Raw genomic sequence first — 23,248 nt, 5'->3', positions numbered from 1 at the left:
CCTCTGTGTGCGCCCATGTGCCTCCTGAGAACTACATGAAAGAACAGTGATGGCGGGTTTGTAGCTCTCTACCTGAGCCTGTGGCGCCACCTGCTGCGATCGGGTTAACTGCAGCCCAGGAGGAAGCGGCATCACGGTCTTCTGCTTCTTGGAGCCAGCTTCAGGCGGTGTGTCCTCCTCCTCCTCATCTGAGTCTTGGAGGCCGTACTTGGAGAAATGAGATACCTGAAAGACAGTGGGCGGAGCCAATGATGGTCTCGCTGCTGCATTCCATTTTAGACGAGAACGATGGTGGATTTGACCTTCGGCAGTGTGATAGTGACCAAAACAAACCGGTCAGTCGGTCCAGTTAAACTTTAACTTCTACACTGAAAACAGGCTCACTGATTACTGGAGCCAACAACAAATGTAAATAAAGAAATAAATAAAGCAGTGGATCTGTGAACGTGGAATGTACAAAAACCTCGTCTGAGAGACAGACTCACTTCGAAGACCCAGGACCCGGTCTCAGGCCGGTACTCCAGGAAACGTGCTCCTTGTTTCCGCGACGCCTTCTCAAGGCGACCCTCGTAGTTTATCTCTGCCAGCCGCTCGGGACTCCGGATCTGAGTGCAGGTCGTCTTATCGGTCGGCCAAACTCCATCCAGGGTCACCTCGGCCTGCCTGCAGCCGCACGCGAAAATAAAATGCTCAAACTGCGCAGACGTCCAAAAACATTAAAACTATTACTACTACTACTACAAAAAAAAGAAAAAAAAACAACAAAAACCAACAAAAAAAAAATCAAAGGGGAGAAAAAGAAAAACTCCTGTTTAAAATGGTTTCTTTCAAAGAGAAAAACAAATGTTCTTACCTACATCATTTTCCAATTAATTTTTAAGGAGGAACAATTTTATCATTAGGCAGTAGAATCAACATAAAGGTGGAAATTAAAATACATTTTTTCCAAAAATGGCCTATGCACAGAGAACTGTCAGTCACCTGTTAAGCCCCTCCCCCTGCTGCGGCTTCTGCTTGTCGTCAGGGTAGATGACGACCTCCTTTCGTCTGAAGTGGACGATGTCGTCCAGGTTCAGTCCGGTGACGTTCAACTCACCGGGGAAAAACACTGAACCGTAGCCTGTGAGGACCAATCACAGCACAGAGTCACACGGCCCCCGTAATTAACGGGGATCAAGCCTCCAATCAAGACAAATGACAGAAATAACAAAAACAGCATCATCTTAATTCAGTTTTCTTTTAAAGCGACACTAAAGGTGAGAACTCATGACTGAACATGTGAACTTTGTTACCTTTCCTGCCAACGGTGAAGTTCTCCACCACACACCGTCCATCCTCATCCACCGCCTTCGCCAACTCAGCCATGGAGGGAATTGTGTAATAACCCAAACGAGTGAGAACCAATCCTGCACACAGAACACACCTTATTCCCAATGAAACTGGTTGGTTTTTTTTTTGGTTTTTTTTTTTTTAAATAAATCGAGCTGACGGCGTGCTCGGGTTTGGTGGATCCTGACCTGCTGGGTGCGGCGAGTGCTGAGACATCTGCTGCTCGTTCTCTTTGTCCTCCTGCAGCGACTCCTCGCACAGAGACGTCGACGCCTCCTCGCTGCTCAGCTGAGGACGAAAGGAGGAGAAAAAAAGTCACAGGGACAGAAAGGTCACCTGATCCTAAAAATGTTACGGTTGAAGGAAAACCAGCTCAGGAAGAGTGCCAGAAGATGCAAGAAAACGTTCAGCTTTATTGACTCCAAGGAGAACTAGGCGAGGAGTTATGCTGGTCACATGACACCAACAGATACTCTCTGCTAAAGCTGTAGAACCCCTCTGACCTCTTCTTAATTACCATCACAGCCTGAACGCCATCACCAAGTTTCTGAGAGATCATCAAGAGATGGCTCCAGAGAATTTGATGTTAAAAACAGCTCAGAACCCGTCAGGACAGATCACGTGTACGTACATCTAAAAGAATAGAATATCCTGAAAACATTCAATATTTCTGTCAGTTATTTCACAAAGTGAAGATGTTCACAGAGTGCTGGATGAAAGCACGTTCATGGAAAGCAGACTGGGAGCAAAAACTGTGGTCGGAAAAGATACACAAGCAACAGGGACGAACAAAGCTGATTCCAGAACCTGGGGAACTTCACAAGGAGCGACTGAGACTGGAGTCCATGTATGAAGATCCACCACACACAGACCCGGTCGTGTAATTATATCAGAATTTAAATTCAAATAAATAAATAAATACATACAAGCTTGAAACATTTTAGTTTATTCTATTCTGAAATGACTGGAAAAAAAAGATATTGTAATTTTGAGATTTTTTTTTCAGCAGTGCAGCAAGAGGCACCAACAGACCACCAGCTGACAACACTAACTGCACTCGCATCACAAAAACACGAGAAATAAGCCAGGATACGGACCTCCAGTACGTTTCTGGACGGTTTGTGCATGTTTAGCTCCACGATGGTGTCCTGCAGGTTGGTCTGAGGCCGGCCCTGTGGGATCGGTTTGCTGATGGGGTTGACATAGAAGTGTGTGACCTCGGGGTTGTCGTCCACATTCCTGCTAGAGCCCTGCATCTCTCCACCCTCCTCCACCAACAGCTGGCTGCACAGTTACCAACAGATGACGGGTAATTATACACGCACGCACACATGAAAATATAGAACTTGCAATAAAACAATCTCTTGTTTTCACGGCTGAAGCTCAGAATGTTTAAAAAGTCATTTCCCCAATACTTTTCACATCACAATGAATCACATTAATGTTTTTATGTGGTCATGTTAGAAAAATAAAAGGCTGTTTAGCAGGCAATGAGAATCGTTTGTTTTTATTCCTCCTGTGCAGAAAAACCCCCCCAGAGTGATGCCTCTTGCGTTTATACATGATCATCTGTGTGGGATTATCAGAACATTCGGTTCAGACCTCAATAATCTTAATCTTAAATTTAAACCTGAAATCTGAAGAGTCTGATTTCATGGGTCTGTGCAGACAAGGATGGAGGCAGGAAAATAAACTCAAATAAATACCATTTATCTAAACAACAAAACTGCAGTTTATCATCAATTTCAGTTGTTCTTGTTTCCAGTATTCAGAATTAAATGCAGTAGCGTGAAGACCATTTTCATTCCTTTAAAAACTGCTTTTCTGACATTGACAGAAACAAAGTATTACTTCATCTGAAATCAATGCTGCAGTTTCTGGACAGCACGGTGGCTTAGTGGTTAGCACTGCTGCCTCACAGTGAGGAGGTCATGGGTTCAATTCCCACCTGTGGCCTTTCAGTGTGGAGTTTGCATGTTCTCCCCGTGTTTGTGTGGGTTCCCGCCGGGTCTTCTGGCTTCCTCCCACATCCAAAGACACGCAGGTTAGATGGACTGGAAACTTTAAATTGTTCGTAGGTGTGTGTTTGTCTGTCTGTATGTGGCCCTGTCCAGGGTGAACCCCACCTCACGCCCTATGATAGCTGGGATAGACTCCAGCCCCCCGCGACCTTTATTGGACTAAGCAATTGAAGATGAGTGAGTGTGTGTGTGTGTGCTGTAGTTTCTTCAAGTATTACTGTAAATAAGCTTCAGCTTCATTTATGAAAAAGAATCTGCAGTTTTAATGAAGCTACGTGTGTACTGTCTGACAAGTGCTCTGGGATCATGTGGTAGGACAAAGTATTTATCCTGAAAAGGTTTTTAATAATGTTGTTGTTCCCCTCCCACCAGACAATGTGGTTATCTTCATGTTTTTGAAAAAAATCTGACAGTTCAAACTCAGACCAGCTCTGCTCCATTTCCTCATGATTTTGACACAGGCTCATCTTTTTATTCCCAGTTTAGTACAACAATGAAGTATTTTTATTTTAAAATATTATTTAGGACACTGGACACTTTCTCATTCAGCACCACAGGCAAAAATCTCCTTATTTGCTCCTCAAGTAGCTTTTTTCCCTGATCCAATCCAAACGGCAGCTTCTATGATGTGTGACACGCCTACCTGTGGCCATTCTGAGGGTACTCTGATGGTGAGGACAAGTCGTCCGTCTCTTTGCCACCTTGACTGCTGAGCTGGCTGCTGTTCAGGTTCCGTAGCACCAACTTCTTGATGTTCTTCCTGCCAACAGACGCACAGTGAATCAACAAAGACCCTCAAAATGACATGAGTGCGCCCTCTGCTGGAGAAAAGTCACAGCTGCATATTTAACCTGGTCTGTAGTAGAGAAGCTTGAATCTTCGACTGGACTGGGTTGCTTGATGTGAGGACATTTCGCTTCAAAACACAGAAGCTTCCTCAGCTAAAATTCTTGCTCTGGTAGTCAATCAATCAATCAATCAATTTTTTTTATATAGCGCCAAATCACAACAAACAGTTGCCCCAAGGCGCTTTATATTGTAAGGCAAGGCCATACAATAATTATGTAAAACCCCAACGGTCAAAACGACCCCCTGTGAGCAAGCACTTGGCTACAGTGGGAAGGAAAAACTCCCTTTTAACAGGAAGAAACCTCCAGCAGAACCAGGCTCAGGGAGGGGCAGTCTTCTGCTGGGACTGGTTGGGGCTGAGGGAGAGAACCAGGAAAAAGACATGCTGTGGAGGGGAGCAGAGATCGATCACTAATGATTAAATGCAGAGTGGTGCATACAGAGCAAAAAGAGAAAGAAACAGTGCATCATGGGAACCCCCCAGCAGTCTACGTCTATAGCAGCATAACTAAGGGATGGTTCAGGGTCACCTGATCCAGCCCTAACTATAAGCTTTAGCAAAAAGGAAAGTTTTAAGCCTAATCTTAAAAGTAGAGAGGGTGTCTGTCTCCCTGATCTGAATTGGGAGCTGGTTCCACAGGAGAGGAGCCTGAAAGCTGAAGGCTCTGCCTCCCATTCTACTCTTACAAACCCTAGGAACTACAAGTAAGCCTGCAGTCTGAGAGCGAAGCGCTCTATTGGGGTGATATGGTACTACGAGGTCCCTAAGATAAGATGGGACCTGATTATTCAAAACCTTATAAGTAAGAAGAAGAATTTTAAATTCTATTCTAGAATTAACAGGAAGCCAATGAAGAGAGGCCAATATGGGTGAGATATGCTCTCTCCTTCTAGTCCCCGTCAGTACTCTAGCTGCAGCATTTTGAATTAACTGAAGGCTTTTTAGGGAACTTTTAGGACAACCTGATAATAATGAATTACAATAGTCCAGCCTAGAGGAAATAAATGCATGAATTAGTTTTTCAGCATCACTCTGAGACAAGACCTTTCTGATTTTAGAGATATTGCGTAAATGCAAAAAAGCAGTCCTACATATTTGTTTAATATGCGCTTTGAATGACATATCCTGATCAAAAATGACTCCAAGATTTCTCACAGTATTACTAGAGGTCAGGGTAATGCCATCCAGAGTAAGGATCTGGTTAGACACCATGTTTCTAAGATTTGTGGGGCCAAGTACAATAACTTCAGTTTTATCTGAGTTTAAAAGCAGGAAATTAGAGGTCATCCATGTCTTTATGTCTGTAAGACAATCCTGCAGTTTAGCTAATTGGTGTGTGTCCTCTGGCTTCATGGATAGATAAAGCTGGGTATCATCTGCGTAACAATGAAAATTTAAGCAATACCGTCTAATAATACTGCCTAAGGGAAGCATGTATAAAGTGAATAAAATTGGTCCTAGCACAGAACCTTGTGGAACTCCATAATTAACTTTAGTCTGTGAAGAAGATTCCCCATTTACATGAACAAATTGTAATCTATTAGACAAATATGATTCAAACCACCGCAGCGCAGTGCCTTTAATACCTATGGCATGCTCTAATCTCTGTAATAAAATTTTATGGTCAACAGTATCAAAAGCAGCACTGAGGTCCAACAGAACAAGCACAGAGACGAGTCCACTGTCCGAGGCCATAAGAAGATCATTTGTAACCTTCACTAATGCTGTTTCTGTACTATGATGAATTCTAAAACCTGACTGAAACTCTTCAAATAGACCATTCCTCTGCAGATGATCAGTTAGCTGTTTTACAACTACCCTTTCAAGAATTTTTGAGAGAAAAGGAAGGTTGGAGATTGGCCTATAATTAGCTAAGATAGCTGGGTCAAGTGATGGCTTTTTAAGTAATGGTTTAATTACTGCCACCTTAAAAGCCTGTGGTACATAGCCAACTAACAAAGATAGATTGATCATATTTAAGATCGAAGCATTAAATAATGGTAGGGCTTCCTTGAGCAACCTGGTAGGAATGGGGTCTAATAAACATGTTGATGGTTTGGATGAAGTAACTAATGAAAATAACTCAGAACAATCAGAGAGAAAGAGTCTAACCAAATACCGGCATCACTGAAAGCAGCCAAAGATAACGATACGTCTTTGGGATGGTTATGAGTAATTTTTTCTCTAATAGTTAAAATTTTGTTAGCAAAGAAAGTCATGAAGTCATTACTAGTTAAAGTTAATGGAATACTCAGCTCAATAGAGCTCTGACTCTTTGTCAGCCTGGCTACAGTGCTGAAAAGAAACCTGGGGTTGTTCTTATTTTCTTCAATTAGTGATGAGAGGAAAGATGTCCTAGCTTTACGGAGGGCTTTTTTTTATAGAGTAACAGACTCTTTTTCCAGGCTAAGTGAAGATCTTCTAAATTAGTGAGACGCCATTTCCTCTCCAACTTACGGGTTATCTGCTTTAAGCTGCGAGTTTGTGAGTTATACCACGGAGTCAGGCACTTCTGATTTAAAGCTCTCTTTTTCAGAGGAGCTACAGCATCCAAAGTTGTCTTCAATGAGGATGTAAAACTATTGACGAGATACTTTATCTCCCTTACAGAGTTTAGGTAGCTACTCTGCACTGTGTTGGTATATGGCATTAGAGAACATAAAGAAGGAATCATATCCTTAAACCTAGTTACAGCGCTTTCTGAAAGACTTCTAGTGTAATGAAACGTATTCCCCACTGCTGGGTAGTCCATCAGAGTAAATGTAAATGTTATTAAGAAATGATCAGACAGAAGGGAGTTTTCAGGGAATACTGTTAAGTCTTCTATTTCCATACCATAAGTCAGAACAAGATCTAAGATATGATTAAAGTGGTGGGTGGACTCATTTACTTTTTGAGCAAAGCCAATAGAGTCTAATAATAGATTAAATGCAGTGTTGAGGCTGTCATTCTCAGCATCTGTGTGGATGTTAAAATCGCCCACTATAATTATCTTATCTGAGCTAAGCACTAAGTCAGACAAAAGGTCTAAAAATTCACAGAGAAACTCACAGTAACGACCAGGTGGACGATAGATAATAACAAATAAAACTGGTTTTTGGGACTTCCAATTTGGATGGACAAGACTAAGAGACAAGCTTTGAAATGAATTAAAGCGCTGTCTGGGTTTTTGATTAATTAATAAGCTGGAATGGAAGATTGCTGCTAATCCTCCTCCTCGGCCCGTGCTACGAGCATTCTGACAGTTAGTGTGACTCGGGGGTGTTGACTCATTTAAACTAACATATTCATCCTGCTGTAACCAGGTTTCTGTTAGGCAGAATAAATCAATATGTTGACCAATTATTATATCATTTACCAACAGGGACTTAGAAGAGAGAGACCTAATGTTTAATAGACCACATTTAACTGTTTTAGTCTGTGGTGCAGTTGAAGGTGCTATATTATTTTTTCTTTTTTAATTTTTATGCTTAAATAGATTTTTGCTGGTTGTTGGTGGTCTGGGAGCAGGCACCGTCTCTACGGGGATGGGGTAATGAGGGGATGGCAGGGGGAGAGAAGCTGCAGAGAGGTGTGTAAGACTACAACTCTGCTTCCTGGTCCCAACCCTGGATAGTCACGGTTTGGAGGATTAAGAAAATTGGCCAGATTTCTAGAAATGAGAGCTGCTCCATCCAAAGTGGGATGGATGCCGTCTCTCCTAACAAGACCAGGTTTTCCCCAGAAGCTTTGCACATGCGGCTAAACATGTCACTCCCGGTCCGATTGGGGAGGGGCCCAGAGAAAACTACAGAGTCCGACATTGTTTTTGCAAAGTTACACACCGATTTAATGTTAATTTTAGTGACCTCCGATTGGCGTAACCGGGTGTCATTACTGCCGACGTGAATTACAATCTTACCAAATTTACGCTTAGCCTTAGCCAGCAGTTTCAAATTTCTTTCAATGTCGCCTGCTCTGGCCCCCGGAAGACAATTGACTATGGTTGCTGGTGTCGCTAACTTCACATTTCTCAAAATAGAGTCGCCAATAACCAGAGTTTGATCCTCGGCGGGTGTGTCGTCGAGTGGGGAAAAACGGTTAGAAATGTGAACGGGTTGGCGGTGTACACGGGGCTTCTGTTTAGAACTACGCTTCCTCCTCACAGTCACCCAGTCAGCCTGCTTGGGATCTGCCAGGGGGGAACTAACGGCGGCTAAGCTACCTTGGTCCGCACCGACTACAGGGGCCTGGCTAGCTGTAGAATTTTCCACGGTGCGGAGCCGAGTCTCCAATTCGCCCAGCCTGGCCTCCAAAGCTACGAATAAGCTACACTTATTACAAGTACCATTACTGCTAAAGGAGGCCGAGGAATAACTAAACATTTCACACCCCGAGCAGAAAAGTGTGGGAGGGACAGGAGAAGCCGCCATGCTAAATCGGCTAAGAGCTAGTAGCTACGCTAACCTAGCGGATTCCTAAAAACACACAAAGTGAATAATTTAGAGGTGATTCAGCAGAAGGAGTGCTTTAGTTAAGGCACGTAAAGATTACACTGGGAAACAAATCGTAATCTAGATAACTAGATCAATCTAACTGCGCAGATTAAACAGCTAACAGATACAGAAAAACACCGCTGTGCTCCAGAACAGGAAGTGATACAATACCGCAGTGAGAGCCAACCACCAGTAGTAGTCTGACTTCTGTTTGACCCTTGTCAAGAACAAACAGAAGCCACAAAAGCTGGAGTTGTAAACCTAACTAGACGCCTCCTACCGAGAGGCAGACCGCTGTGGCTAGTGACTAAACAATTGCTTTAATTAGCACCTATTGTACTCTAGTTAGCACCCTCCTAATGACAGGGTAGCTGTCCCTCCTAACGATGGGACTGCTGCTTCTCCTGATGGCGTGAATGACTCTTTACCATGAACAAAAGACTGAAACTGCTTTGACCTGAGTACCCCATTGTAAACAGGGGACAAAGCGTGTCTCAGACCCCCTCCCTGGTTAAGGCTGGGTTTCAACTGTTTCACATAGAATGCCTCCTTCACACCTCTCTCAAACCATGTGGTTATTGTCTTTAAGGTGGAGATGAACTGCAGACTGAGGTCCACCGGCGCCCTCTCTGCGGTGCTGGTAGAGCCTTTTGTGTAAAGGTTGCTTAGTCTCACCGATGTACTGTTCGTTACAGTTTTCCTGACATCTGATAGAATACGCTACTTTGCTTGTAACTAGGGATCCTGTCCTTAGGGTGAACTAATTTCTGTATGGTCTGTAACAAAAATGATACAAAGCTCAATTGTGACTGCTCGTGTCCTTACAAGAAAACAACAACAAATACTTGTCAATTCCTCAGAGACAACTTTGAAAGTTGGACTGAAAGGGGGCGTGGCTCCAGGGTTAGTCTGACCAGGAATTCTACCACAACATCTCCACTGCACGCCGTGTGTATTTTATAATGACACACCCCTTCAGCACAGCCAGGAGGTTCTTTTGTGACTCTGAAAGCACAGCTGTGTTCTGAAAGCACAGCTGTGTTCATCGTGGACTCCTCAGGAGTCCACGTTTAGATCAGCGTCGTGGACTCCTCGGGAGTCCGTCTCGTTTAGATCATTGTGAACTCCTCAGGAGTCTGTCCTGTTTAGATTATCTGACTGGAACCTTGGATTGACAAGCAGAGTCGTCTGGGATAAGGAAAAGGCTGCAGTGGCTTCCGCTTTCTATGACCACACTCTCAAACGAGCACTCACACTGCAACAAAACAATGTCAGCACAGATCAAGTGATCACATGAAGAGTCAAAGAACGATTGACCATAATGTGAACAACTGAAGTCAAAACAAGCTGGTAGCAGCTTCTGTGTGAAGCCCGTCTTCAGTTCCTTTAAATCAGTTCGTATCCAGCAGAAACTCCGGGCTGAGGACGTTGTCATGACGAGTACCTGGGTATGAAGGCTCCGTTGGTGAGCGAGGGTTCATCATCGTCCAGGCTGTCAAAAAGCTGGGACTTGGCGCCTCCCGATGATGTCAAAGCCTTTGGGCGGACACGGGTGGCGGGTCTGGGAGTCAGCTTGTAGTGGGTGGGCGTGGTCAGAGCCTTCTGGGCGGTGGGATTGGTTGGTTGCAGACGCTGTCAACACACACAGCCGTGATTAGATATTTAAAACAAAACATTCTAACATTAGGTCACACAGAATCATGCGCTGTATCGCAGCGTTCACGTAACTAACACAGGATCCTGAGTGCAGGCGAAACCAGTAAGTCTGAACAGAACATACTCAAAATTACACAACCTGCAACAATGTTCTGGTCTGTTTGAATACAGACATTTTGCAGGACACAGACTTCAGTGCCAGGTACCAGGATCAGTGAAGCATGAAGCTTTTTGTAATGAACCTTCAGGTTTGTTCACTCTGTGGACCCAAAGTGCTGCAGAGCAAACTGACATTTGCTGTGACTTCTGTCACTTCCTGGTTATGAACAGAAAGTAAACTTTTGTCTTCTGAAGTAGTGCAGCAGCTAAGAGAATATTTAGAGCAAATCAATGTTCCTGCTCCCAGAGTGAGTGTGGGCTTGTTGCCAAAGATTCCCGTGCCGGTGCCAAATGAAGGGGTGCTGGTGGTTGTCGTGCCAAATTAGCTGAGTTAACAGGGTTTGAAAAAGGAATAGTTTGCATCATGTATCATGCTTAGTTATCATATTACAGGGTAACATACGAGGGCTGTCCATAAAGTATAGGTCCTTTTTATTTTTTTCAAAAACTATATGGATTTCATTCATATGTTTTTACAGACATGCTTGAACCCTCGTGCGCATGCGTGAGTTTTTCCACGGCTGTCGGTGACGTCATTCGCCTGTGAGCACTCCTTGTGGGAGGAGTCGTCCAGCCCCTCGTCGGAATTCCTTTGTCTGAGAAGTTGCTGAGAGACTGGCGCTTTGTTTGATCAAACTTTTTTCTAAACCTGTGAGGCACATCGAAGTGGACACGGTTCGAAAAATTAAGCTGGTTTTCAGTGAAAATTTTAACGGCTGATGAGAGATTTTGAGGTGATACTGTCGCTTTAAGGACTTCCCACGGAGCGAGACGTCGTGCAGCGCTCCCAGGCGCCGTCGTCAGCCTGTTTCAAGCTGATAACCTCCACATTTCAGGCTCTATTGATCCAGGACGTCGTGAGAGAACAGAGAAGTTTCAGAAGAAGTCGGTTTCAGCATTTTATCCGGATATTCCACTGTTAAAGGAGATTTTTTTTAATGAAAGACGTGCGGACGGGTCTGCGCGTCGGGACGCAGCCGGCGCGGTGCAGCGGCACAGGAAAAACACCTCCGTGTTGATAACCATTTGTAAAATCCAGGCGGCTTTTGATGGCTTTCAGTGGAGTGAGTATATGAGAAATTGTTTAACAGCTGGACATGTTCCAACTTGTCCTTAAGGCTTCCAACGGAGGTGTTTTTCCTGTGGCGGAGCGTCATGGCGGCTGCGTCCTGACGCGCGGACCCGCCCGCACGTCTTTCATTTAAAAAAAATCTCCTTTAACAGTGGAATATCCGGATAAAATGCTGAAACCGACTTCTTCTGAAACTTCTCTGTTCTCTCACGATGTCCTGGATCAATAGAGCCTGAAATGTAGAGGTTATCAGCTTGAAACAGGCTGACGACGGCGCCTGGGAGCGCTGCACGATGTCTCGCTCCGTGTGAAGTCCTTAAAGCGACAGTATCACCTCAAAATCTCTCATCAGCCATTAAAATTTTCACTGAAAACCAGCTTAATTTTTCGAACCGTGTCCACTTCGATGTGCCTCACAGGTTTAGAAAAACGTTTGATCAAACAAAGCGCCAGTCTCTCAGCAACTTCTCAGACAAAGGAATTCCGACGAGGGGCTGGACGACTCCTCCCACAAGGAGTGCTCACAGGCGAATGACGTCACCGACAGCCGTGGAAAAACTCACGCATGCGCACGAGGGTTCAAGCATGTCTGATGTAAAAACATATGAATGAAATCCATAGTTTTTGAAAAAAATAAAAAGGACCTATACTTTATGGACAGCCCTCGTATGTCACAGAATCCAATGGACGTTGACCTTGTTTGACCTTTACTTTGAAGACCAAACATTCAACACTGTCAAAACTATCCCATTTATTAATCCTATTAGCTCAACCAATAATTTGCATCACTTTTTACCAAAATTGAAGGAACTAACTTTTGACCCCTGTACAAACTGAAACTGACCTTTGTCACCATTTTTGCTGTTTTTACCCCATAACTCCTGATCATTCAGTCATAGATTGTCCGAACTATACCTTTTTGGAATCTTTATGATCAGACAAATAATGTGGTGTAGTTTTCAAAATGATTTGAGCATTTTTAATTTTGACCCCAGTGTAATTCTTCAATTGACCCCTATCTGGCCGCCTACTGAAAATTCAAGTGGCTAGTCAGTTTTTTTTAAAAAGAGTAATGTCTAAGGAGTATTTGTGCCAACTTTGGCACTTGTATCACCATTTGCACGATTGTTTCAGTTATCTGCTGCACTAAAGAAACCCTTTGAACACACACGGTGACAGAATCCATACAGCTGCTCTGTGTGTGTGAGTGAGTCAGTGAGAGAAAGAAAGAGAGAGACTTTCACCTCCTCTTTCTTCTTGGGGTCAGAGAGAGGGTTTCGAAAGAGCGACGATTCTCCGTATGGCGAGTAAGCCAAGATGTTGAGCTGCTGCTGAAGCATGGCCTGTTGAGCGGCTGCAGCATTTGGGTCCGTGAGCGCTGGAGGCAAATAAAAAACAAAAACAAACAAAAACAAAACAAAAAACCCACAAAAACATTTCTTCATCTCTCAATGGAGATCTGCCATAAAACAAGACCTGAAATCTCTCTGGAGATTAATTTGTCTCATTAACACCTGTAAATGTTACACATATTCCCCAATTTGCACACGTTTACAAACAAACACAAATTTCTGATTTATAACTTGTGTTGGTTTTTTACAAATAAATGTATATTTGTAAATATATCTTTTTTTTATTAACAAAAAAAAAAGGGCATTTACAAAACTGAAAATTCTGTTTGTGAAGTATGATTCAGTATTTGTGGATCAGCCATCACACGCATTCATCGCTTTGCTCAATTACACAATTTTGAGACATTTTGAGCCCAAAATGGCACAAATCCACCAACAGCTCACGATTCACACAAAGCAACACTGTCATCCAACAGAAGGCAGTGTTGTTCTATGCATTTAGAAAGTAACAGGAACACATTACTCCTATACTCCATAACCATCACCTACAGAATCCAGTTTAATATTACTTTCATCACCCACCGATGCATCCATGGCAATGCCCCCAGATACCTCAAACCTCCTCACTCCCCACACGTCCTCCCGTTCCCTCCGTGCATACAACACATCATCTCCATCCGCCTTGCACCAAACTTCACACCATGGAAACAGGGCCTTCTGTTCAGCTGCCCCTCATATTTGGAACGCCCTGTCTGACCATGTGAGGGCTCCACAGACTGCTGAAGCTTTTAAAAATAGCCTTAAGACCTACCTGTTTAGACAGGCCTATCACACTGTTGCATCTTGAGTCTTTTTATTCCATTTTATTTTGGTTTTATTCTATTCTCTTGACTGTTTATCATAAGATTTTCTGTTTTTAATCTCTTGTTTATCCCAAGCTTTATTTTATTTGTTAATTTTTTTTTCCCCTGTAGCACTTTATTCTATTCTCTTGACTGTTTTTATCATTAAGATTTTCTGTTTTTAATCTCGTTTATCCCAAGCTTTTTTTATTTATTTATTTATTTCTCTGTAGCACTTTGTAAAAACCAGCACACAATTAGAAATCAGAAATTTGTGTTTATGGATCGCAAAACGTGCAAATCCATAATATTTGTAGCTCAGCCTCTCTGCATTTACAGATATTAACGGGACAAATTTAACTTCACAGACCTCCAAGGAAAAACCAGTTTAGTGCATACAAACACCATTTGGCGTCTCACCAACAGGCTGCTGCGCTGCCCCGAAAACCAGGTTGTTGGTTCCACTGTTGAATGCAGTGGTCCCGAATCCACCCATGGTTCCCAGAGTGGTTCCAAGTTTGTTCTGGTTGTTTCCAAACAGAGACGTCTGCCCGGTGCCCACTATGAAAGACACGGCTGCATGAATACTACAGTACCAACTGTAATCATACTCTCACCACGGCGACGGTCACACATGTTGGGCAAGAAGAGAGACGTTCAGAAACCCAAAAGCTAAAGTTACGCGATGTACGAGGTCTGTCCAAAAAGTAACAGACCTTTTTATTTTTTTCAAAAACTATATGGATTTGAATCACGTGTGATTGCCTGCCGGGCCTTTATGGACGACGTTACAGTCATGACTCCATCAATCCAAGGAACACAATGGATCCTAAGTGCACTGGAAAGGATGGCGACATGGGCCGGGCTGCAGTTTAAGCCTAAGAAGTCGAGGAGCCTTACTATCCTGAAAGGGAAGCCGAAAGGAAATACCTTTAGCATTCAAGGTGTGGATATCCCAAGGATTCAGGAGCAGGGAATCAGGTGCCTTGGAAAGGCCTATGACAGTTCCCTTAAGGACGGCGATAACCTCATTAGCACCAAAGTCCAGCTGTGCACATGGCTGAAGGCGGTTAACAATAGCCAACTGCCTGGGAGGTTTAAGGTGTGGTGCTTCCAATATGGGATCATACCACGACTACAGTGGCCCTTTTCGCTCTATGACTTCCCCATGTCCCAAGTAGAGGGGATGGAAAGGCTCTGCAGCAAGTTCCTGTGGAGATGGCTGGGCGTCCTTCCATCTTTCACCTCGGTCAATCTCTATAGCAAGACCTCAAAGCTCTCCCGACCAGTAACATCGGTGGCTGAAGAGTTTAAAGCCGCCAAGGTGAGAGCAGTCAGTACACTCCGCTCATGTGAGAATGGGAAAGTGAGGTACACAAGTAAGAACATCAAGTGTGGCAGAAAATGGAGGCCTCAGCAGGCAGTTACTGAGGCAGAAGCACACCTGAGACATCAGGAGATCGTCGGTGTAGTATGTCAAGGCCGTTTGGGTCTTGGGAACTACGATGGCAAGAGATGGAGTAAAGTTAATGTGAATGCCAAAAGAGGAGGACTGGTGGTGCAGAGGGTCCGGCAGGCAGTAGAGGAGGATCGCCAGGTGAAGGCAGTAGGGCTAGCCTCCCAAGGACGGTGCACCCAGTGGGACCAGGCACTGGAGCGTCAACTGTCCTGTAAGAAGCTATGGCAAACTGACCAGGGGAAGCTGTCTTTCCTCCTACGAGCAGTGTCTGATCTGCTGACAACCCCAAGCAAGCTAAAGATCTGCGGTGCAGAGGAGGACCCCTCTTGCAAGCAATGTGGGGCGGCCTATTGTACTCTGAACCACATTTTGACTGGTTGTCCTAAAGCATTAGCGGAAGGACGCTACAGGTGGAGACATGGCAGGGTTCTCATGGAGATCGCCAAGTGGGTGGAAAACCAGAGGTTTAAGACAAACAACAACCATAGTCCGCCATCCATTGGCGTAAAATTCCTAAGAGAGGGCGGCAAGGTCCCTAAGAGCAGAACAGCAGTCAAAAACCTATCTTGCATCCTGCAGAAGGCTTCCGATTGGGAGTTAAGCGTGGACGTGAAGAGGAAACTTGTCTTCCCTCAGGACGTGGTGGTAACTACCCTTCGACCAGATATGGTCCTCCTGTCCAGGAGAACAAAAACCATTATCGTGGCAGAGCTGACTGTGCCTTGGGAGGAGAGGCTAGCCACGTCCCACCATCTAAAAAAGACCAAGTATCAGGACTTGGTGGACGAAGCAGCATTAAAGGGGTGGCATACAATTTTTTTCCCAATTGAAGTAGGCTGCCATGGATTTCCAGCAAAATCGGTGTGCTACTTCCTCCAGAGAGTGGGTCTGGAGTCGAAACAGTTGAAGCAAGGTGGCTGTGGCTGATGAGGGCCCAAAGTTGGAACCCTTCTGCAGGCGAAGGCTAGTCAGCCTCCGCAGCCCACTCAGGCGAGGTGTACAGATTAAGGGGCGAAACACCTGTGACCCTGAGATACCTGCTGATGATGCAGAAGGATTTTCCAACAGAAGAGGTGAGGCGAGGAATGGGAATAAGGATCCAGCCTACGTAGTCTGTAGTTGTTTGTAGCGTAGCATCTTTTGATGTTTATTCACCATCAGCCAAGCTTGAACCTTCATGCGCATGCGGGAGTTTTTTTACGCCTGTCGGTTGCGTCATTCGCCTGTGGGCAGGCTTTGAGTGAACACTGGTCCAGCCCCCTCGTCGGATTTTTATTGTCAGGGAAATGGCAGAGCGACTGCCGCTTTGCTCCATGAAATTTTTTTCAGAAACTGTCCAACTGACAGCCAGTTGGAAACCATTCGAAAGATTCAGATGGCTTTTGGTGAAGATTCTGTCGGCGTCACACGGATTAACAGCATGTCCAGCTGTTACACAATTTCTTGGATACTCACTCGACTGAAAAGCCATCGAAAGCCGTCTGAATCTTCCGAATGGTTTCCAACACGCAGGTGTTTTTTGTTTTTTTTTTGTGCTCCATGAGCGGCTCCGTGCCGACGCGCGAATTCCTCCGCACGTCTTTCATTACAAAATCTCCTGTAACAGTGGAATGTGCCACAAAAGTGCTATGTCCAGCTCTCTTGCCATTTCTGTGGTAGTCACACGATGTCCCGGATCAACACAGCGTTCAGTTTGGAAATGATCTGGTCGTCCCAGCCTGTCGATGGCCGCTCGGTGCGTCGCGCGCCCTCCGCCGCTGTGGGCCGTCTTTAAAAAGGTTTTAACACTCCTTAATCCGTGTGACGCCAACAGAATCTTCACCGAAAGCCATCTGAATCTTTCGAATGGTTTCCAACTGGCTGTCCCTAACAGTTTCTGAAAAAAATTTCACGGAGCAAAGCGGCAGTCGCTCTGCCATTTCCCTGACAATGAAAATCCGACGAGGGGGCTGGACCAGTGCTCACTCAAAGCCTGCCCACAGGCGAATGACGCAACCGACAGGCGTGAAAAAACTCACGCATGCGCACGAAGGTTCAAGTTTGGCTGATGCAAGCGCACATGATTCAAATCCATATAGTTTTTGAAAAAAATAAAAAGGTCTGTTACTTTTTGGACAGACCTCGTACTCATTATTTATGGGTGCAAAAAATGTATTTGGGTTTAAGCGAAATGTATGATGTGCAACGCTTTCCTTCACACCACACGCACAAACACAGCTTCAATCTGACATTTAAAATGATCGCTTATAAACGTCAGGTAATGAGGTTCATACCTGTTCCAAAGCTAGTTCCCAGTCCAGTTCCTAGTCCTCCAGTGGCAGGTTTGTTCCCAAACAGACTCCCGGCAGCAGGATTTGTACCAAAACCTTGAACCAGAGGAAGGGGAGAAGACCCCCCCAAAAAAAACAAAAAAAAAAAAAACAAAAGAACAGATAGCAGCGGTGTCTACTTCAAATGTTCAACAGAAATTTGTGAAAAGAACATCTAAAATTGACACTTTGTGTTAAAATTAAAATAATAATAATAATAATAACAATAATAATAATTGGTACTATGACGACAACATGTTAGAGAATCGTGGGGGGAAAAACAAAACAAAACAATACAATAACTCAGTGAACACATTTTGTCATGTGGATTCAAAGTTCTGCTAACGATCCTCGCTGACCGGACACATTCAATTAAGTAACCTGATCTAGTCAGGGTATCGGTACAGGGGAGGAACTTACCAAAGGTGGACGGGTTGGTTCCTGCTCCCAGAGTGAGTGTGGGCTTGTTGCCAAAGATTCCCGTGCCAGTGCCAAATGAAGGGGCACTGGTGGTCGTCGTGCCAAAACCAGTTGTCTTATTACCAAATAAACTCTGCTTGAACCAGATCAGAGACAAATGGACAAACTGAACCTCGCTGACTGATCGTGGCCCATCCAAAGAAGCTCTCTCCATTGTTATAAACGCTCACTACCTGAGTGCCGACGTTTCCAAATGCAGTGTTTGTCTGTCCGAAGAGCCCGGTGCCCGTTCCGAACGCCGGGGCTGTGTTGGTCTGCGCTGTGCCGAACAGGCTGCCAGTGTGTGTCGGCGCCGTGTTTCCAAACAAGCCCTGAAGGTGAGAAGAAAACAATGATTCAACTAGATAACCAACCGCGATTGAATTTGACACGTGGACGTCAATTAAGTGTCTGGCTGGATACTGTCCTGTGCTAACAGACAGAATGCAGGACCGGCAGTCTCACCATGCTGCTGCTGTTGGCCTGACCCATGGTATTGGTGCCACCGAAGGAGAACCCGGTGCTCTGCGTGGTGGTGGTCTGTCCAAAAGGCTTGAAGAGGCTGCTCGTCTGCTGCTGGTTCTGCTGCCCAAACAGGCTGCTGGTGGCTACACCAAAGCCACCGGTACCTGTAGGGGGAACAAAAAGACGTTTCGGGCCCAGAACACAGACACTGTCCTCTGTCCATGATGTCATCGCTTGAATCCTCAGCAGGTTTACGTCAGATCGGCCTATTACCAACTTTATTTCCATACAGTCATTTTTTTTTCTCTCTTTTGGTTGCTCCAATTTGAGGTGGATTGCTGTAGTGAACCAGGTACAGCTCCAGCACAGAACAGGTGGTAGCACAAAGAACAGCATCCAGCTTGGATCACAGTGGGTGGGATCATCACGACGACGTGCGTGCATCAAGTCATGTTATGTGCCTAAAAGGCTGCAGAAAGCATTTGTGTTCTTTCGTTCTTGTGTGCAGTGTTAAAGTATGTTTATGAGAGATTTAACTTCTTGTTATAATTGTTCAGAGGAGCTGCACTCCGTTCACTTCTTCTTTAGCCCACTTGATGAGATGCATGTCGTGTTAGTGATTAGAGCATGCCACATAACACGACATTTATGCGTGAAGTATTTTTGAACATTTCAAAATTCTCTGTGTGCAATAGCACGCACCGGCGCCCCCTCATATCCTGTTTGCACCCGGAACCACGGAAGAAGACGTGAACCAAGTTTAAATGTTCAGAGGACATGTCCACTCCTCACAGGAGGACATGTCCACAGCCCCCCGATGTGTAGTTCTATCCTCTGCAAACAGAGGAGAGCTGGTTCCAAAAGAAACCGCTCTATCCTCTGCATGCAAAGGAGAAATGGCCAAAGAAAAGAAAAAAGCTCATTTCTTTTGACCCCATGCTAATACGCTGGCAATATCATCCAGAGGCATACAGTTTTAACTTATGATTAAAATTTTAACCAAACTAATTTCGTACAAGTTATTTAAATTAACGTCACGTCTGAAGTTTTATAAAGTGAAAATATCAGATATGTTTTAGTTTTAAAGTAATGCACCAATTTTGAAGGTTTTAGTGTGGACATGCTGTGTCCAGGTGCATTATGGGTAATCTCAGTACATTCACGACAGAAGAAATGCTCTGATCAGGCTCCGCACAGACAACAGCATTAAACCTTTTGTACATTGTGCCTAAAACTCTCGTGAATATCACATCAAGAGGAATTCTCCAAATTTCTTTTTCATCCCTCTTGAGATGTGTGGCAATGTCATCACTAACTTCAATGTGAATGTTGCAGCTGTAATCCAAAGAAGAGGAGCGTGGACTGAACATGTCATCAATTATTGAAGTGTGTGAAAAACAAGAGAAAGTGGGAAACCTTTTGGTATCAAATGTTAATTTGATGCTTCTGTTACGAGTCTGTAAATAAAATTTTCGAGTAAGTTCTCATTTCCAAAACTTGTGTACGATCAAAAAGTGGTAACATTTTCTTGGCCCACTCTGTATTCTCTGGGTTTATAGATGTTGTTATTGTGTTTGTTTTATGTAAAATTGCCAGAGACAGCCCAGGTTGCTTCTCCATCATTTTCAATTGGAATCATTGCAACTGATTCCTGTTTACTCTTTAGTCTAGAGTCCTGTTTATGTCAAACACTGTCTGTCGTCTTTGTTCCAGAGTAATATATATGTCTGAAATTCAGTTTGCGTTTATTAAATTTCACACATCTTAAACATAGACACGGATTATGTGGAATTTTGTTTTGGCAAGTTTTTTTAGTCTCTACTGCCATCTACTGGCCAGTAGTGCTCATGGCAGTATGAACATCTGGGCGCCAGTAGATGGCAGTGTTGTATTTATTTTGACCCTGGTTATATCAGACAGCTGTCAACTTGGCTTTTTTTTTTTTTTTTTTACACAAATAAAAAAGGCATATTTTACAAAAGCACATTTATATGTAAACACCAACACCTCACATTAACGTGTTGGTTTTTGCATAGAATGAATGAGTCGGCCAATCAGTGTTAGCAGAGGCTCATTTACCCATAATCCCTTTGGCATCTGTCTGTGTTTGTTACAAAACTTCAGAATTAGTGCATTATTTAAAATTAAAAGATATTTGTTATATTTTAACTTTGTACAAGTCACAGAATTGACATTAATGGAGTTATTCTATCTGGAATAATTTGATGATGTTAAATCAAAACCACAACTCAAAACTGCTTTATTTTCCAAGACCTCTGCCTCACTGTGGCACGGCTGTATTCTGTTAAGGAATAATGGCTTGTTTTGTGTGTAAAGAGTTGAGCTTCAGTGCTCCTCTCAACCTCTTCACTGCTGCAAAATATGTAGTAAACAGGATTACAGGAGCAGTGGGCACAAAGACAGAAGTGCTGACTCAATGTTTGCGTCTGTGGTCGCCTTTGATGCTACCAGAAGTGACTGTGGTGTTAAAACTTAAAATCAGCTTGTTAGTAGTTCCAAGTGTATTGGAAGAAATACTCAAAGTTATCAGTTAGCTGTAGCTTCTGAAAAATTTTTGGGTGGTTTATTGGTTTAGCTTTATAAAAGATAGCTTTTCAGATAGCTGATTGGCTGTTATCGAAGCTAACTTCTTGGTTAGCTGTGCCCACCACTGCCTAAATTTATCAGAAGTTAACTGGTCCACTGATGGTTTTCAAAGTTATCCGAAAAGCTAATCTGATAATGAAAACATTAGCTTTGATGGTTAGCGGATTATTCTCGCTGTGTGGATGTCCAGCAAGAAAATTCCTTTTCTGCTTTTCCTGCCTTATTTTCTCAAATTGTGACAATGTCTGGACTCAGATGGGATATTGTGACCTGTAGAGTTTCCAAAGAAGTGTCATCACAAATGATCAGTCAACCACTCACATTCAAAGGCAGAAAAAGCTGAAAACAGAGTTGGAACTTTACTGACGGACGACTTTCTTCCCTGGCAGTGATCTCCATTGACACATAGAGACTTCTGAAACTGAAGGAAGATAAGGAAGACTTCTACAAACAAGTCACTGATGCTTTTGTTCAGAAGGAGCGGCACATGGACTTAAATAAAATGTAAATGTAAGACCATAATAATGTTTTTTTTTAATTATTATTAAATGTGCTTTTTTGTGTGCTACAGTTTGTATGTGTGAAGAATGCTGACATAACCCCTTAACTGTTGCCAATCAAACGGTGAATAAGCTGCTCTGTGGGATTCACATTTTGTAAATCTAATTGTGATGAAGTCAGTGCCTTACCAGCCATCAACCTCACCGCACATCACTGGCCTGGAGTTTGCCAAAAGGCACCTACCCTACAGTGAAGCATGGTGGTGGCAGCATCATGCTGTGGGGATGTTTTTCAGCAGCAGGAACTAGGAGACTAGTCAGGATTGAGGGAAAGATGAATGCAGCAATGTACAGAGTCATCCTGGATGAAAACCTGCTCCAGAGCACTCTTGACCTCAGACTGGGGCAACTGTTCATCTTTCAGCAGGACAATGACTAGGGATGCACCAATACCACTTTTTTCCAGACTGAGTACATACATTTGGGTACTCGTCGATATCGAGTACTGATAAAAATACTTAATGATACTATTACAGTTTTATGATGACTTTGAAAACATGTTTTATTCATCAGCTGTTCCTTACGTTTTGACTAACTGCTACCAATATCATTAGATTTGTTTTTATTTACAAAAAATTAACTTAAATCATGTAACTTAACTTTTTGGCTCCAACAAACTGTCCTTTAACATTAATTGTGTGTTTCTTGACGAACCTGTGGACTTCAGCACTACAAAATATACAATACCAGGAACAGAACTGAAACTGTCTATAACTTCACCTTACATCTGTGAGGACTAAAAGCCTTATTGAAAAAGTGAGGGACAGAATCTTTTTGATGACCAAAAGCTTCTCTACATTGTTTGTTTTTATCTACAATGTGTAACACTGAGCTAAACAGTGTCACTCCACACTATTTGTTTAAACTTTTAATTAAATACGTACAGGTAACATATAGAAACCATTAAGTGTGTTTTTCCCCCCAAAGGTGGAACATGTAAACATTGATGAGAACAGCGTGCACACACTGTCTCGCGGCATCTGTGTACCACATGGAGGCAAAACAAAGTAATTTTAACATTACATTATTTTATTTTTTCTTTGTGGATCATGGGATAATTTCATCACGTTCAGACAGAACAGCCCATTGCCTGTGGTAAATGAGCCGTTAACTTCAACTTCGTTCCAACTTGTGGCATAAATTACGGCCCACGGAGGAGGAGCGGAGGGACTGAACGCAGCACCACAGACATCCAACAAATGGATTACACCTGTAGCGGACCAAGCCAAACCCGAAAGACAACCTCCGCTGCTGAAACCGTGATCTGAGTTCTGACGGAGGAACTGTGGCGCAAAGTGTCAAAGTTACAGAGAAACTTTTTTTTCAGCCACGACAAGGAATAAAGTATTTTCAGATGTTGTTTTCCAAACTCAGGAGGCTTTATGTGGATTATTTTTCTTCAGGATCGTGTATTGATGAATCCCACTAAAATGAACAGGTCAGACTATTATTTACTCAGTGTGAATTTACTCCGCTTTCAGCCAATCAATGGACAGCATTGATGGACGTAAAAATCCATAAATTAGCTGCATTATTGTTTAAGCTGCAGTGTTCAAGTCGTATGAAAAAAGTAGTGGCTTATAGTCTGGAAATTACGTGTGCGTGAAAATCCCCCATTGAGAGGTGAAGGGGT

The 23,248-nt window shown here is 43.5% G+C and overlaps 1 protein-coding gene across 3 annotated transcripts in view; it reads right to left on the bottom strand.

The window, feature by feature from the left end:
• The window catches only part of nup98 (nucleoporin 98 and 96 precursor), a 64,193-nt gene that overhangs the window by 16,578 nt on the left and 24,367 nt on the right, over positions 1-23,248 (bottom strand). For 2 of the 3 annotated variants that reach the window (XM_034177597.1, XM_034177600.1), the window contains 14 exons: positions 18,449-18,612; positions 18,178-18,315; positions 17,945-18,080; positions 17,489-17,581; positions 14,177-14,317; positions 12,807-12,940; positions 10,120-10,307; positions 3,994-4,110; positions 2,427-2,613; positions 1,518-1,617; positions 1,293-1,406; positions 982-1,120; positions 486-663; positions 73-225 (listed from right to left, as the gene is read on the bottom strand). In XM_034177597.1, the coding sequence (XP_034033488.1) occupies positions 73-225; positions 486-663; positions 982-1,120; positions 1,293-1,406; positions 1,518-1,617; positions 2,427-2,613; positions 3,994-4,110; positions 10,120-10,307; positions 12,807-12,940; positions 14,177-14,317; positions 17,489-17,581; positions 17,945-18,080; positions 18,178-18,315; positions 18,449-18,612 (1,982 nt within the window). The remainder of the gene's footprint in view (positions 1-72; positions 226-485; positions 664-981; positions 1,121-1,292; positions 1,407-1,517; positions 1,618-2,426; positions 2,614-3,993; positions 4,111-10,119; positions 10,308-12,806; positions 12,941-14,176; positions 14,318-17,488; positions 17,582-17,944; positions 18,081-18,177; positions 18,316-18,448; positions 18,613-23,248) is intronic. The other variant, XM_034177599.1, reaches the window with a different exon arrangement.

This window comes from Thalassophryne amazonica, chromosome 9, assembly GCF_902500255.1.
Source record: "Thalassophryne amazonica chromosome 9, fThaAma1.1, whole genome shotgun sequence".
NCBI lineage: Eukaryota > Metazoa > Chordata > Actinopteri > Batrachoidiformes > Batrachoididae > Thalassophryne > Thalassophryne amazonica.
Note: the sequence above shows the minus strand (reverse complement) of the source record. Positions and strands in the feature narration are given on the sequence as shown.